Here is a 13,896-nt window from a genome sequence, read left to right on the forward strand (position 1 = left end):
GCAGATGTGATCTGGCTTCTCCATTCCATTAGCACACACATGTGATCTGGATACCTCATACTACAGACTAGTGTCTTCTTTGTAGATGTATACATAGTCTTTTATAGTTTTTTGGATCAGCGATCCATATGTACACACAGCTGTAATCAGTAAGGTACTGGTAAAGACAGTCTTTTTTTGTATCAGTTCACTCCTTATATGCAATATAAAAAAAAAACTAGGAGGCCATCCATCTTGTTAGTTTGTAAAAGAGCCGAGAAAATCTATAGCTAATAAAGAATAAAGATATTGATTAAAAAAGTTAGAGTTCTATTGAATTTGAGACTTTGAGTTATAACTTGTCAAGAATAAAAATATCGATTAAAAAAGTTGAGAGTTCTAATGTGTTTGAGACTTTGAGTTAGGTTCTTCATTTATTTATTTTTGTTATGGGCGTGATTGCATATAAGAGGGCAAACTGAGATTTCCACTACCAATTACAAAATGATATCAATGCATTTGTGGTTCTTCCGAAAGTGAGCTGAGAGCAAGTTGAATCTTAGAAGAATAGGAAATGTGTAGATAGAAATGTTGATTGTGAGGCAATTTGCACTAGGATAACAAGGCACTCGACCTGCAAGCAAGTGAAAACTCTAATTACAACTTATGGTTTTGCTTGACCTGTTTTCGACATGTCATCCAAAAGTGTAGCCAATAGAGGTATAGCCATAGTGGCCAATACGGGTCAAGGGAATCAAAGTCTCACAAATAGAAGAGCTAAAGATTATGAGGTATATTGTGTCTACAATAAATATCCTACAACAAGACTAATAAGAAAGGATGTAAAACTAAGATGATTATGAGAGTTGCAAAGAGACCTAATGAAGATTGTAAACTATCGAAGGTAAAGATTCCAAGAGAGATCAGCGTGAGAGCACTAAGAGGAAAGAAGGTGAGCACATTGTAACATTTTCACATACATTTCAACTTGTCATCCAAATACTGAACGCTTCCATGGAAAGCTAAACGCCCATAAATGGGCATATGAAAACAGGCCTCTAGCCTTCAAACATGATACTCTTCATATTCTCAAAAATAATTTTTGGCACAAGGATTGCTTCGAACCATTGATGCTAATTACCATTGCATCAATATATTCATCCTCAAGTACATATTCTGCATTAAAAACTTACTGCAGAAAGGATCATACCTCTATGGTTGAGAGGTGGGATATGTAGAGCACCGACAAGGCTTGTGAAAATGAGCCTTTCCGGTGCCTCTTGGCTTGAGACTAAAAATTTAGGATAAGAGTAATCCAGTATATAAAATCTCCATCTATCCTAAAAGTGTTCCCAGTAAAGCAAGTGAAAAAATGAACTTTTGAACAAATACATATATTATATGCCATACCATCCAAAACTGCTCAAAAGACAACAAAGTAAAAACAACATTAAAACCAGGAGTTGGGGCAATATTTTATCTTCGATTATAAAGAACATTAACCCTTTTCCTTTTAAAGCAAAAGAATAATCAAATATGAAGTTCATAGGAAAAACAGAAAAAGAACAATAGGGAAAACAGGAAACTACAAAGCTAGATGGTGTATCATTAATCCTCCTGTGCATCCCTTTGTTCTTTTATGAGCATTTGATTTTGTCAAACTGTTCGAGGCATTGCCCCTCACCCCTGCCATCGCTCCCCATCTCCACACACTTGATAGTATTTGGCATTAGTGAACGTGCATAACGGATTCAACAATTGATAAGAGATGATGAGAAATAAATATGTATAGATAATTTTAAAACATAGATTCTCATAACATTTTTCAACTGGTCATTGTTAATGGTTTAGCATATTATTACCAAATACAACAGGAAGATGGAACACATTCAAGGTAGCAATATGTGTCACTTTGTTTAAGGAGAGCATGATATACTATTTGAATATCCATTGTATACGGAACATGATATACATATAAAAAAGACACCACAGATTCTTGTGCTCAGCGGAAAATGTTATTTATATTGGCAATAAAAAAGACATGCTTTAAGGATGGAAACATTCTCAAACTGTTCAAAAAAAGCATTCCCTAGCAACACAGAAGCCCCATCCAAAAGCACTGGGTTTCCCGATCTTGCCTGAGCATAATATAATTGCTTATGCATGTTTGGAGATCAACCATAAATAAAAATAGTTGCAGAAACTATGGAACCAATAGGTGCAGCTTGAAAACTACTTAAGTAGCTATAGACAAGTACATCCTCTGATACTTGCCTTCATTTCCATAATTTCCTCAATGACATGTTTTTCTCTGTTTCCTTTTTCATAACTTTAGCTACAGCCATTTCAAAATCCTCCTGTGTCACATGGACTCGTCTTTCTCGTAATGCAAACATTCCTGCTTCTGTGCATACAGCCTGTCCAAATGCAAAATGTATAATAATTAGAACCTAAACCATAGAACAACAAACAAAATGTACTTGCTGTATAAATACAAATAGAGAACTAGTTTACCTTGAGCTCAGCACCTGAAGCACCATTCATTTTTTCAGCAATTTTCTTCAGATCAATACCACGCATCAGGTTCATTTTTCTTGAATGGATTTTCAAAATGTCCCAGCGAGACTGTGATATATAATTACGACAACAGTTGATTAAAAATATATCTATTTGAGAGTTGCTTGCTAAAATCAAGAATCTCTCTTAAATTCAAATTCCTGTTTAAAAATAGAATTCTTGTAAAAAGTTTATTCACGGAAGGATGCTCTTTTCAAAAGTAAGCAGTGATGAAAACCCAAACAATTATCCAGGTGCTTGGTGGATTTTCAAAATGTCCCAGTGAGACTATAATAGATAAATCCCACTACAGTTGATTAAAAAGATGTCTACTTGAGAGTCTTGCTAAAATAAAAAATATCTCTTGCTGAACTCAAATTTCTGCAGTTAAACCTGTTTAAAAATAGAAATCCTGTAATAAGTTTATTCACAAAAAAAATGCTCTCTTCAAAGAAAGCATAGATGAAAAGTAAAACCCAAAGAACTATCCAGGTATTTGAAAGGGTTTTTAAAACATCCCAGCAAGACTTTAATATATAAATACTACTACAGTTGATTAGAAATACGTGTACTGGTTGGTCTCTTGCTAAAATCAAGAATATCTCTTACTGAACTCAACTTTCTTTGATCTGTTTAAAAATAGAATTTGTCTGACAAGTTTCTTCACAAAAAGGATGCTCTCTTAAAAAATAAGCATTGACAAAGATGCAAACAACTATCCAGATACTTGAATGAATTTTCAAAATGTCCCAGAAAGACTGTAATATATAAATAATGCTATAGTTGATTAAAATATGCCTACTTGAGAATCTCTTGCTAAAATCAAGAATGTCTCTTACAAACTCAAATTTCTGCAGTTAATCTGTTAAAAAGAGAGTTCCTCTAATAAGCTTATTCACAAAAGGCTGCTCTCTTCGAAAGTAAGCATTGAAGAATATACAAACAGCTATCCAGGTACTCTTTTCCCTAGTAATCCTGGTCAATTCTAACAGGTCCAAGCATTATATTTAAAAATGCATGTACATATTTCCCATCATAAAAACTACACACAGTTCCCAACCCTGACCCTGTTGCTTGGCAGCTAATGTACCAGGTTTGGGAAATGGTCCTCATACCTGAACAGGTACAAATCTGGATCTAGGTGCTGACCTGGGTCCATTCCAAGTTCACCTAAGGCAAGGACCAGGTGCCCGAGGTACCCACCAGGTATGTCTGAGGGAACAAAGGTCACCTAGAGCGTACCTTGAACAAACCTGGGGGTAAGCAAGGGGACCCACTGGCAGCAATATCCAAATTTAAGAAAAAAGGACAAAATCATCTACCATCATTTAAACTTCCCATTTCTTCTCAAAGTTTAACCTTGCTGGTTTTTTGAGTGGTGAAGGATTGCTAAGGCATAAAGTATGTTTATTAGGTGCTTTTGGAAACAACTAGCTTGCAACAGTAAGTTTTATCAATCAACACAGTTTATTTTGAGTTTTTTTTCAATCTTCTTCAGATTTTTTCCAAACTTTCTAGTTTCTTTTAAAAAATTTGAATGTATTTTGTAAATGTTATTCATTTTTTTTTACTTATAAAGGTATTGTAGGGTTGTATTGTTGCTGGTTTTTTTAACAAGTTAATATGCCCTAGGGTTACATTCTGAATTTTTATTTGATTTTCCTAAATAACAAGAAGAATCCAGACAGAATATTTGTTCCTAGTTCTAGTTCAGTGGCCAAAAGGACAGATAGGTCATTCAAATTTGACCAAGCATTGTATCTTTGGCAACATTTACAATTATTGAGCAACTTCCTAGAAGTGGTGGTTTTCTTTGATGTTGTAGTCAATGCCATAATGGCTAAAAGAGATCATATAGTCTCGTGAAAGCTCATCTATGTGCTATGGAATCAAAGTTTGTCCAAGACCAAACAAAAAGGAGCTGCCAAAGGAATAAGTTCTCTCATATATCAAAAGACAAGAATAAGTTGATGTTATCAATGAGAGCAATATTAAGATCTCGTCCTATATCTAAAACAAGATTGTGCAAACTACCTACAAGCACATTTTTAGAATCTTCAATAGTCGCTGCCCCATATCCTTTATCAGTGACACTATCTTCCCAAGAAGGTGATAATTCCTCCCTTTCCCTTGAAAAAGGCCCATTAGAAAAGGCATTTTAGAATTAAAAGAGGGGCATTGCAAACGAACTCATTGTGTACAACATTTATGCCGATAGGCTTCCTTTCAATCTAGTGAGATCATCATATTAGAAGATGTGGTAACAGCAATCAGTCAAATACCCTCAAGTTACAAGTCCACATATAAGAAGGTGCACACCACCTTATTGACCAAAAAAAACTTTGTTGTGGAGTTGCTACAACCAATCAAGGCTTCACATGCCCAAACAAGAGTGTTCAACATTTCTCAAGGATGCAAAGATTGTAAAAACTAACATTTACTCAATATTATTGTGGTGTGTCTTAAAGGAGCAATGTTTTTAAAGGAAGTTGATTGTAACAAGCAAGTGAAGAATACAATCTTCACTGCCAAAATCTTCATAGAGGCAACCAAGATAGTCAGAGTTGAAAAAGTTGGAAAGTCATAAAAAAAAACACTAAAAATTCTAGGGCAATAGATTTGTTGATCAAAGCAACATACACAATCCACTCCCTCAACTTGGTGATGCAAAAAATGGCACAAAGATAGAATGTATGAAAGAAAAGTACACCGAGGTTCAAGAAATTAAGATGTATGTGACAAACAATCATATGTCACAACCATCTTCAAGTCTTTCTCAAAGTTTGCAATATACTTTTAATTCGTACTTTTACACTATATTAAGCATGGTTACCAGACACACATCTCCGACCCCCTGAGACACATCTCAAGCACCGAGATGCATCCTCAGTATTAGAGACTTGGCCGGAAACGTCCCAATTTGCCAGGGACATTCTGCCAAAGACTCCTTACTCTTCTACATCTCCTACGAGAACCACAAGGTCTGCTGACCCAAAAAGAATGAAAAGCAAAAAAGTAAAAAATCTAAAAACAAAATGCAAACTGAGGGAAACGTACACACTACGGGGAAACCATACATGCTGCCAGAGAACTAAATCAAGCCAACGAGCAGGAGCAGGAGCAGACCAAGTGAAAATATAGCAACAAAATAATGAAATATGTTCCTCCATGCTTCATTGTCACTCTAAGCAACAAAATATGTGCCTCTAACGTAACAGTTCTTAGCTTCTGAACTTCATAGTATCGTGTTCACACAAATGAAATTGAAACATTTAATAAATTAATTGTCTGAAGACCAAACTTGTTTTTCTTCTGCGCTAATACCTGTGGAAGGAATTTGAGATAAAACCAACTGCCACATATTTCAGGGCCTTCCATGAGGATAATTCTTTGATACTTCAAGCACATATGCAAAGATTCTTACAAATATTTAAGAAACTGACAAATCTGATTTATTTAAGTTTTTGACAGATTTTATGAGAAACGCTGGAAAATCAAAACACAAATACCAAAAATTGTGATTCTGATTTAATAGATTTTATATGCAAAAATGGGAAGCAAAATCTCATATAAATGAGATGGAATTCTACACAATTACATATCTGTCACAAGCTTGATACATCTGTGAAAAGGTCCTAATATTTTTTTTATTTTAACGTGTAGAATGTCAGGTGAGGGAATTTACGAAGGACTGTACCCATTGTGAAGTATTGGGATCATGTTTTGAGATCGAAGGGTACAGGTGGAACAGCCATGATCATATGTTAGCTTTGTCAAATGTCATCGCAAGGTACTTACACAAGAGTAAGGACCCATTTCCTTCACATACTTGGAAAAGGAGTTGATCCTTGTCCAAATGAAGTGCAACAATATGATATTGTGGGGGATCAAGAAAGGGCTGATGCAGAAGTTTCTAATTTGAGCTCTCATGCTTCAACGACAAGGACAACTGCTGCAACTCAAAATCAAAATAGAGAGTGTCATGCCCCAGATCTGATCCTCTACTATCGGCGATGAAATTGCCTTACAAGGTAAGACTTCACAATTTCATGAGGCAGAAACCCATCGATCATCTATCTCTTGCAATCGGATTTGATTATCAACATCAGCCTGGAGGATCAATCATTCTCTCTCATTAATGCAAACGACTTGATTCACAAAATTATCAATTTGTGATTAATAGACAAACGGTTAAGGGCAAACAAGTGTCTCTTGGTAAATGATGGGCTGCGATCACATTAAAGAAGATGTCTCCTCTTAGTGAGCATAACCTTGGGAAAGGACGTAACTTCTCAGCATAGGGGAGAAGGCTATAAGAAGTCACTCCATCATCCTAGGGAGATCATCAAACTGGGGATAATTACCGGTGAAGGCGCCAAATACACAGCAGATCATCTGATTTATATCGTGTGGGTTTCAATAAGGTGGAAGGTATTTCCCAAATCCACTTATCTACCTAGAAGTAAAAAAACTAGGGCAAACTTAGGGCACACCCAATTAGGGGATATTACACAGACAGCAATCAATATTACTACAAGCACTATTATTTTGCATCTCATAGCACATATTCGAAGAATTAAATCAGACATAGCAAATAACAAGATCATCTTGCATATTTGCATTGCCATATCAAATATAGCAGAAATCCTAGTGATCATTGCACTACGTGCAAATTATATCAATTCACTTAAGCATACTCTAAATTGTACAAATCTGAGATAACAAGTGGCATTGATTACTGTCATTTAATATATAATTATATTCCTATTATCAATTACACAAGTTTATTGCAAAATCAGATATTGTAATTCTAAGGAACTGAAGTAATTGTCCCATAATTCCTAGTCATCCTAAAAGAAGACATTATAGAGAGTGAAAGGTAGATGTGTCTTCTAGAGATGTACCAACAGAATATACTCATAGGGGACCACACATTAGCAACTCAAACCCAATTGGAAGACAATCTGATGTGCAAGGTCAAGAAGCAATTGGTGCAATGATTGCACGCTTCTTTTATCCAAATGGAATACCATTTCATGTTTCTCAATCACCTTTCTATGGAGAGATGTTAAATGGATACAAACCACCTAGGTATGAAAAGCTTTGCACTACTCTAATTGATAAAAAAAAAATTCTATTTGAACAACAAACTACACCGATGAAAAGACTGGGCTATAGAAGGATGTAGTATTGTGATGGATGTGTAGATAGATACTAGAAATCATCCACCACTTAATATCATGGTAACATGCAACAAAGGGCCTTAGTTTTTTAAGGCAATAGATTGTTCAAAGAAAGAGAAAAATGCAAAGTTTCTTCATAACTGGTTATGTGATGGTGTTGAGGTGGTGGGGGCATCACATGTAGTCGAAGTTGTTAGTGATGCTGCCCCTATTTGTACAGAAGCAAGTATGTTGGTGCAAAAAAAGTACAGGCCTATATTTTTGACACCATGTTGTGTGCATTCGTTGAATAATGCACTCAAAGACATTGGCAAGTTTCAAAGGATTTCAAATCATAGAAAAGGCCACATTTTTTACACCAAGTTGTGTGCATTCGTTGAATAATGCACTCAAAGATATTGGCAAGTTCCAAAGGATTTCAAATCATAGAAAAGGCCAGAAAAATACAAATGTTCATATGTAACCATCACTACACACAAGCCATTTATTGTGGAATTTCTCAAAACTACTAATACATGGTTTGCATCTTATTTTATTCTTCTTGACCATCTTTGTAAAGTCAAAGGAGCTTTGTGTTCCACGGTAGTTACTGATGCATGGGCAACTTGGAGACATTCTACATCAAATACTGAAGTTGAAGTTAAAGGTATGATCCTTGATGACCATTTTTGGGTTGATATTAAATTTGTTTTGAACTTTATTAAGCCCATATATGAGGTGATTAAATTTGTTGATTCAGACAAGCCATATTTAGGAGAAATTTATGAAGAAATAGATTCCATGTGTGAAAAAGTCAAGAAAATAACAGATGCAAAATATCTCTCTTTATATCCTTCGATAGAAGAAAAGTTACATGGAAGATTGAACAAACTTAATGCACCCCTTCATTGTGTTGCCTCTGCCTTAAATTCTAAATGGTATAACATATAAGAGACCAATGAAAAGGCTCCATATCAGAATATAGAAGTAAAAAAGATTTGTGGTTGAGGTGAGGATGCTTCAATTATGAGGAGTCAATGGAATAAGTTTTCACATGGGCACGATGATTTTTCTTCCATGGAAAATTTATATGATATGCGATCAAAAAAAGACCCTATAGAGTGGTGGTGAAACCATGGAGATGAAACCCTTGAATGCAATCATTTGCAATAAGATTGATCTCACAAATAGCCAACTCTTCATCTTGTGAGAGAAATTGGAGTATTTATGGTTTTATTCATTCACTAAATAGAAACCGATTATGATCAAAGAAAGTATAGAACCCGGTGTACATTCATAGCTCACTTCGTCTTCTCTCTCTAGTAGACCCTAGGTACATAGAGTCCTTCAACAAAATGGGACCAACTTTCACCTAATGGAGAAGTTGCAGTCATGGTGGATGAAGTGGTTGAAGCAAGATGGCCTTAATGATTTACCCCCAATTTTACTACAAAAAAGGGACTTTTGTTTGAGAGTGATGAGTATTTGGAGAGCTTCATAGTTGAGGAGCTTGATATTAATGATGATATTAATGATCAAACTGTAGAAGTGTAGACAATATATTTCTGATTTTTGCTTTTGATTTGTGTATCAACCTATCAAACTATCAAGATTTCTGAATTTCAATACATAATGATAATCCAATATCAAATACTTAGTGAGTTGTTAACTCTTTGACACAATGACATTTGACATTTGTGTATTTAAACTTAAACTCACTGTTCTTGTTTTGAATATTCTATGTCATGTTATTTTCTGGAAATTATTAAATTTAATAAATTGTATTAACAAAAAAAGAAATGGCATCTCCAAGTACCCCTATCTCCTATTTTTAAAATAGTTGTACCGAGACCAGTACCAATACCAGTACCAGTCTCTTGACAACCTTGATATTAAGTTGTTGAGACTCAATTGATATTAAGTTGTTGAGACTCAATTCATATTGCACACAATCGTCTTGAGACAATTTGTGAAGGTGTGAGATGCATTGAGCACTATGGTAATTAGTAAACTTTAGAGTGTGTGAAAGCAAGCAAATTCATACAAGGCTCAAAAAGTCAAATCGTTCATCCTAGACCATGATTGTTGGGCTAATGTGAATTGCATCTTGAGTTTCACAAGTGACCTTCCTGCTAAAAAAATTGACATCTCCAAGACCAAGATGTTTCAAGGACTTGAGGATGAAACTTCCTCCCTACCAAGTTACCAACCCTCCGCTACAAACAAGTACAAATGTCACTAAAACACCCCTACCAAAGCAAGGGACATTTCAAGTGTATCTCCTCTACAAAAATTTTAGAGGATGCATTCATGTTTATTGGATGTCCAAAGGATGCCTAATTATCCCTTGAAAATCTTCGGATATTTAGGAGGTCCACGATGCCCAACTCACAAAAACATGTTTCTATATTTTTAAAAAGACTTACACATCAAACCCTAACCCTAAAGTGTCGATGGGGCACACCAACACCTCACACCTCATAAAATATATAAATAAGCTAGCCCACCTCAATTGAAATCATTTTGGCATTTGCATTGAGCAAGAAGAAGAGGAAGACTTCAATAGTCGTCAGCAATCAATCATTCAAATTATTTATGATGCCTTCAAGTTCAAAGCAAAGAAAATTCACCATTGTCCAGTTTTTGTTTTTTTTTTACTAATGGTTTAGTTTATTTAATTTAGTTGAAGCATTGCAATAGGATTATCAAATTTTCATCAATACTTTAATACTCAAAATCCAAATTTCATATATTTCATTGCATTGTTGTCTTTTTCATTTAATCAAATTTTGGAATTGAAAAATTAAAAACATTGTTCTTTTGTTTTAATATTGCCAATTTAACATTTATATATGCAAGTTCTTGGTACTGTGGTTTATAAGCTAGTAAATGTTATTTTCTAGGTTTTATAAATGCCATTTTTAGGGTTTGGTTGGGGGTCTTTAATTTAAGTTTTTTATTAAATGTGTATTTATATAATGAGTAGATGATGATTTTAACTATTTTTTAGGCTTTTATTATTTAATTTTACAATTTTTGATTTAAGGGTTTTGGCATTGTTGTTTAAAAGTTTTTTAATGCTTTTAAGATTTTAAATTTACATTTTTGTAAATGTAAATATACACCAGATAGTAGTTCATTTTCAATGATGACTTCTATGCATCCTCTAGTTCTATGCCTTTTGTGATATTAAGTTAAAAAAGTATTTAAATGAAAACCAAAAAGCATCATATGATCAATTAGGGTTGTATCTTTTGTGTATCCTTCGATTCTTTGCTTTTTATGAGATGAATTTTTAAAAAAAAGTTATCTTTGTTTAATGAGTTGAATGATTAGAATTTTTTATTATTAACTATTAATTTTTATTTTACAATTTTGCTAATCAATGATCAAACAAAATAAGTCAAAGTTGAAAGAACAAGGATTGCAACTTTTTTGTATCTTATACTTCTAGACCTTTGCAAACTAAAGTGAGAAAAACATTAGGAAAATCCTTGTGTTTTGAACCCTTACATTATGTTTATGCAATAAAGTTAAACCATAAGTTTCATTTCTTGCAATGTCACTTTCAAACCACAAGTAACAATTAGGAGATTGGGAATCCAAACATTGTAATTGAACTTAAGAATGTATGCAGGCTAGTGGCAAGGGAGTGGAAGCTTTTTTTATTAGGCATGCTTCCCACTTCAATTGACTTTCCAAGATGTTGGAAGATTTTGCCAAGATCCCTTTCAATACAAAGGCCCCTTTAAAACAATTTGCTTCCAATATACAATCAAACAAATATAGCAGTTCAACAAGGACTAGACTATTTAAGTGTCCTTTTTGTGCCCTTGAATTCCAATGCAATGTTACATTAATGTTCTCATCTTCTTCATATCCCAAGCAAAGGTGTTGTGCCATGTGGCAAGTTGTCAGTTAAAAAGGGGGCAAACATACACAAATTGTTTGGTAGCAATGATGAATGTAACACACCACCTATTACTATGATAATGAGAGCTGACGATACTTCTCAACAACCAAAAGTTCCTCTTTTTTCACCTAGTGCATCAAAGCCTAGGAGAATCCACAGCCAATGGTAGATATATTTGATGTATAAATTAAGGACGAAATAGATGATACCATTAGCAAATTTTTCTTTGCCAATGGCATTTCATTACATGTTGCTTACTCTCTTTATTATTAGAAGGCTATGGCCAAGATTATGAGCACAGCCTTCATATGTGCCATTAAGGGGGATAAAATTGAGAAAATAAATGTAACATTATCATGGATGTATGGACAGACATCAAACATTGTCCACCCATCAATATCATGATGAAATTTATAGAAGACCCTTACTTTGTTAGAGTTGCTAACTATTCAAGGCACTGCAAGAATTTCAATTTCACATTCTCACAATTTCTATTGATGAACTTGGCCTTAAGAATGTGGTGCAGGTTGCAAGAGATGTAGCTTATGTATATAGCGTAACGAGAAAGTTGATTGAAGCAGTCTACAAACATATATAGTGAACTCCTTGTTATGTGCATTGCCAAGAACAATGCTCTCAAAGACATGGGTAAATAGACTAGATAAAACAATTAGTACTTGAAACAAAAAAATGTGTAGATGTTTACCAATAGTCACCATAGGTTGCATATATTATCATAGATCTTCCCCAAGAAGGGATTTCTTAAACCTATTAAGACTAAATATGCATCATATTTCATTCTCTTGGAAAGGATGATTGAGCTCCAAGAGCCATTTCAATTAATAGTCATGAGGCAAGAGTGGAATCAATGAGCCAAGTCCACATTAAGAAAAGGAAGAGGATGAAAGAAGTAGTCAAGAGCAATAGTCCTCGGTTTGATGCAATATACATTGTCTTCATCGTATCTCTAATTTTCATAGTGATCAGATATGGGGATTCTAATGCTCCAAAACTTGGAAGGTGTATGAGTGCATTAATAGCATGCTTGGCCAAGTGAGGAACTCTAATGCTCGAAACCTTAGCGAGGTGAATCAGTGCATTATTAGAATGCTTGGCCAAAGGAAACCGCTCACTTTGGTTTTTCTATTATGAACACATTCAACAAATGTGGAAGCTCACCACTCCCTTGCACATAGTTGCCTATGTATTGAACCTGAAGCAATATGTGCAAAGAACTGTTATAGTTGTCCCTAGGGCAGATGTTGAAGTAAAAAGAGGATTCTTGAAGGACATCCCAAGTGTAGTGAAATAGGAAGAAATCATTCCCCACTATCAAAGGCCCCATAGGGCACTATCCTCAACACACCCCTACACAAGCAAGGGCATCACCTATCAGGAGGTTATGAAGGGACACCCTACCAGTCCGAGGATTGCCAGGGGGCATCAAAACATTCCCTTGACCATCTCAGGAATGGCAGGATATCTCCTATAGTGATTTAAAAAATAGACATTTAAACATTAATAATATTTGAAAAAAAAAATTGAGATTGGTTAAAACTTAGAAGCGATAAAAATTATGAAAAATCGATGTACCTTGACCCCACTCAGGGCTGCAACCGCAAACCAACCCTCTTAAAAAACAAAACATAAAATCTGTTTTGGGCTACACCAGATAAAAAAGCAATATTTTATCCCCTGTTTTTATTAATATTTCAGTGTTTTTTAGTTTTATATGTTTTTCTAAATTAAAATACCAAATAATTGAATTCCATTTATACTTTGTCAAACCCAGTTCCATGTAATGCTAATATGGTTACAATCAAAAGATTCAGAAAGTAAATATAATAATCTTAGTGAAAATGCTTAGAATTCTGATACCTACATTCACAACAACAATTTGTCATAAACCTCTTTGTCAAGTTTACTCTCTAGTGAGTCCCCTTGGGAACATGCTGAAGCTACTCGCTGATATTATAAAACAGCCCATTAAAAAATTGACTAGCATTCATATATCTGCCTGTATTCATTTGATGATTAATGATGGAGCCACATATTATTTTTCAAGATGAAAGATGGTAATAGGTTTGATCTTTGAAAAAAGCAACTGCCAAAACAGTGCCAGAATTTTCTCAGGATACTTATAGCATGGCTGACTTGAGAGGTTAGACAGTTCCGAAGATAATCTTACAAATTCTTAACAACGGAGCCTTGGTCAATGGTACAATTTCCACTCAAGATTCTCAAGATAGGGGTGGAGAGAGAAATATAATTTGGTGCAAAATGTCA

At 34.6% G+C, this 13,896-nt stretch overlaps 1 protein-coding gene across 1 annotated transcript in view; it reads right to left on the reverse strand.

Moving 5' to 3' along the window:
• Positions 1-1,981: 1,981 nt before the first annotated feature.
• LOC131043892 (26S proteasome regulatory subunit 8 homolog A) overlaps positions 1,982-13,896 on the reverse strand; it is a 43,946-nt gene continuing 32,031 nt past the window's right edge. Inside the window, exons 8-9 of the mRNA XM_057977122.2 lie at positions 2,494-2,604; positions 1,982-2,396 (exon numbers count right to left, since the gene is read on the reverse strand). Coding sequence (XP_057833105.1) covers positions 2,256-2,396; positions 2,494-2,604 — 252 coding nt within the window. The 3' untranslated portion in view covers positions 1,982-2,255. The remainder of the gene's footprint in view (positions 2,397-2,493; positions 2,605-13,896) is intronic.

The sequence above is a fragment of the Cryptomeria japonica genome, chromosome 3 (assembly GCF_030272615.1).
Source record: "Cryptomeria japonica chromosome 3, Sugi_1.0, whole genome shotgun sequence".
Taxonomy (NCBI): Eukaryota; Viridiplantae; Streptophyta; class Pinopsida; order Cupressales; family Cupressaceae; genus Cryptomeria; species Cryptomeria japonica.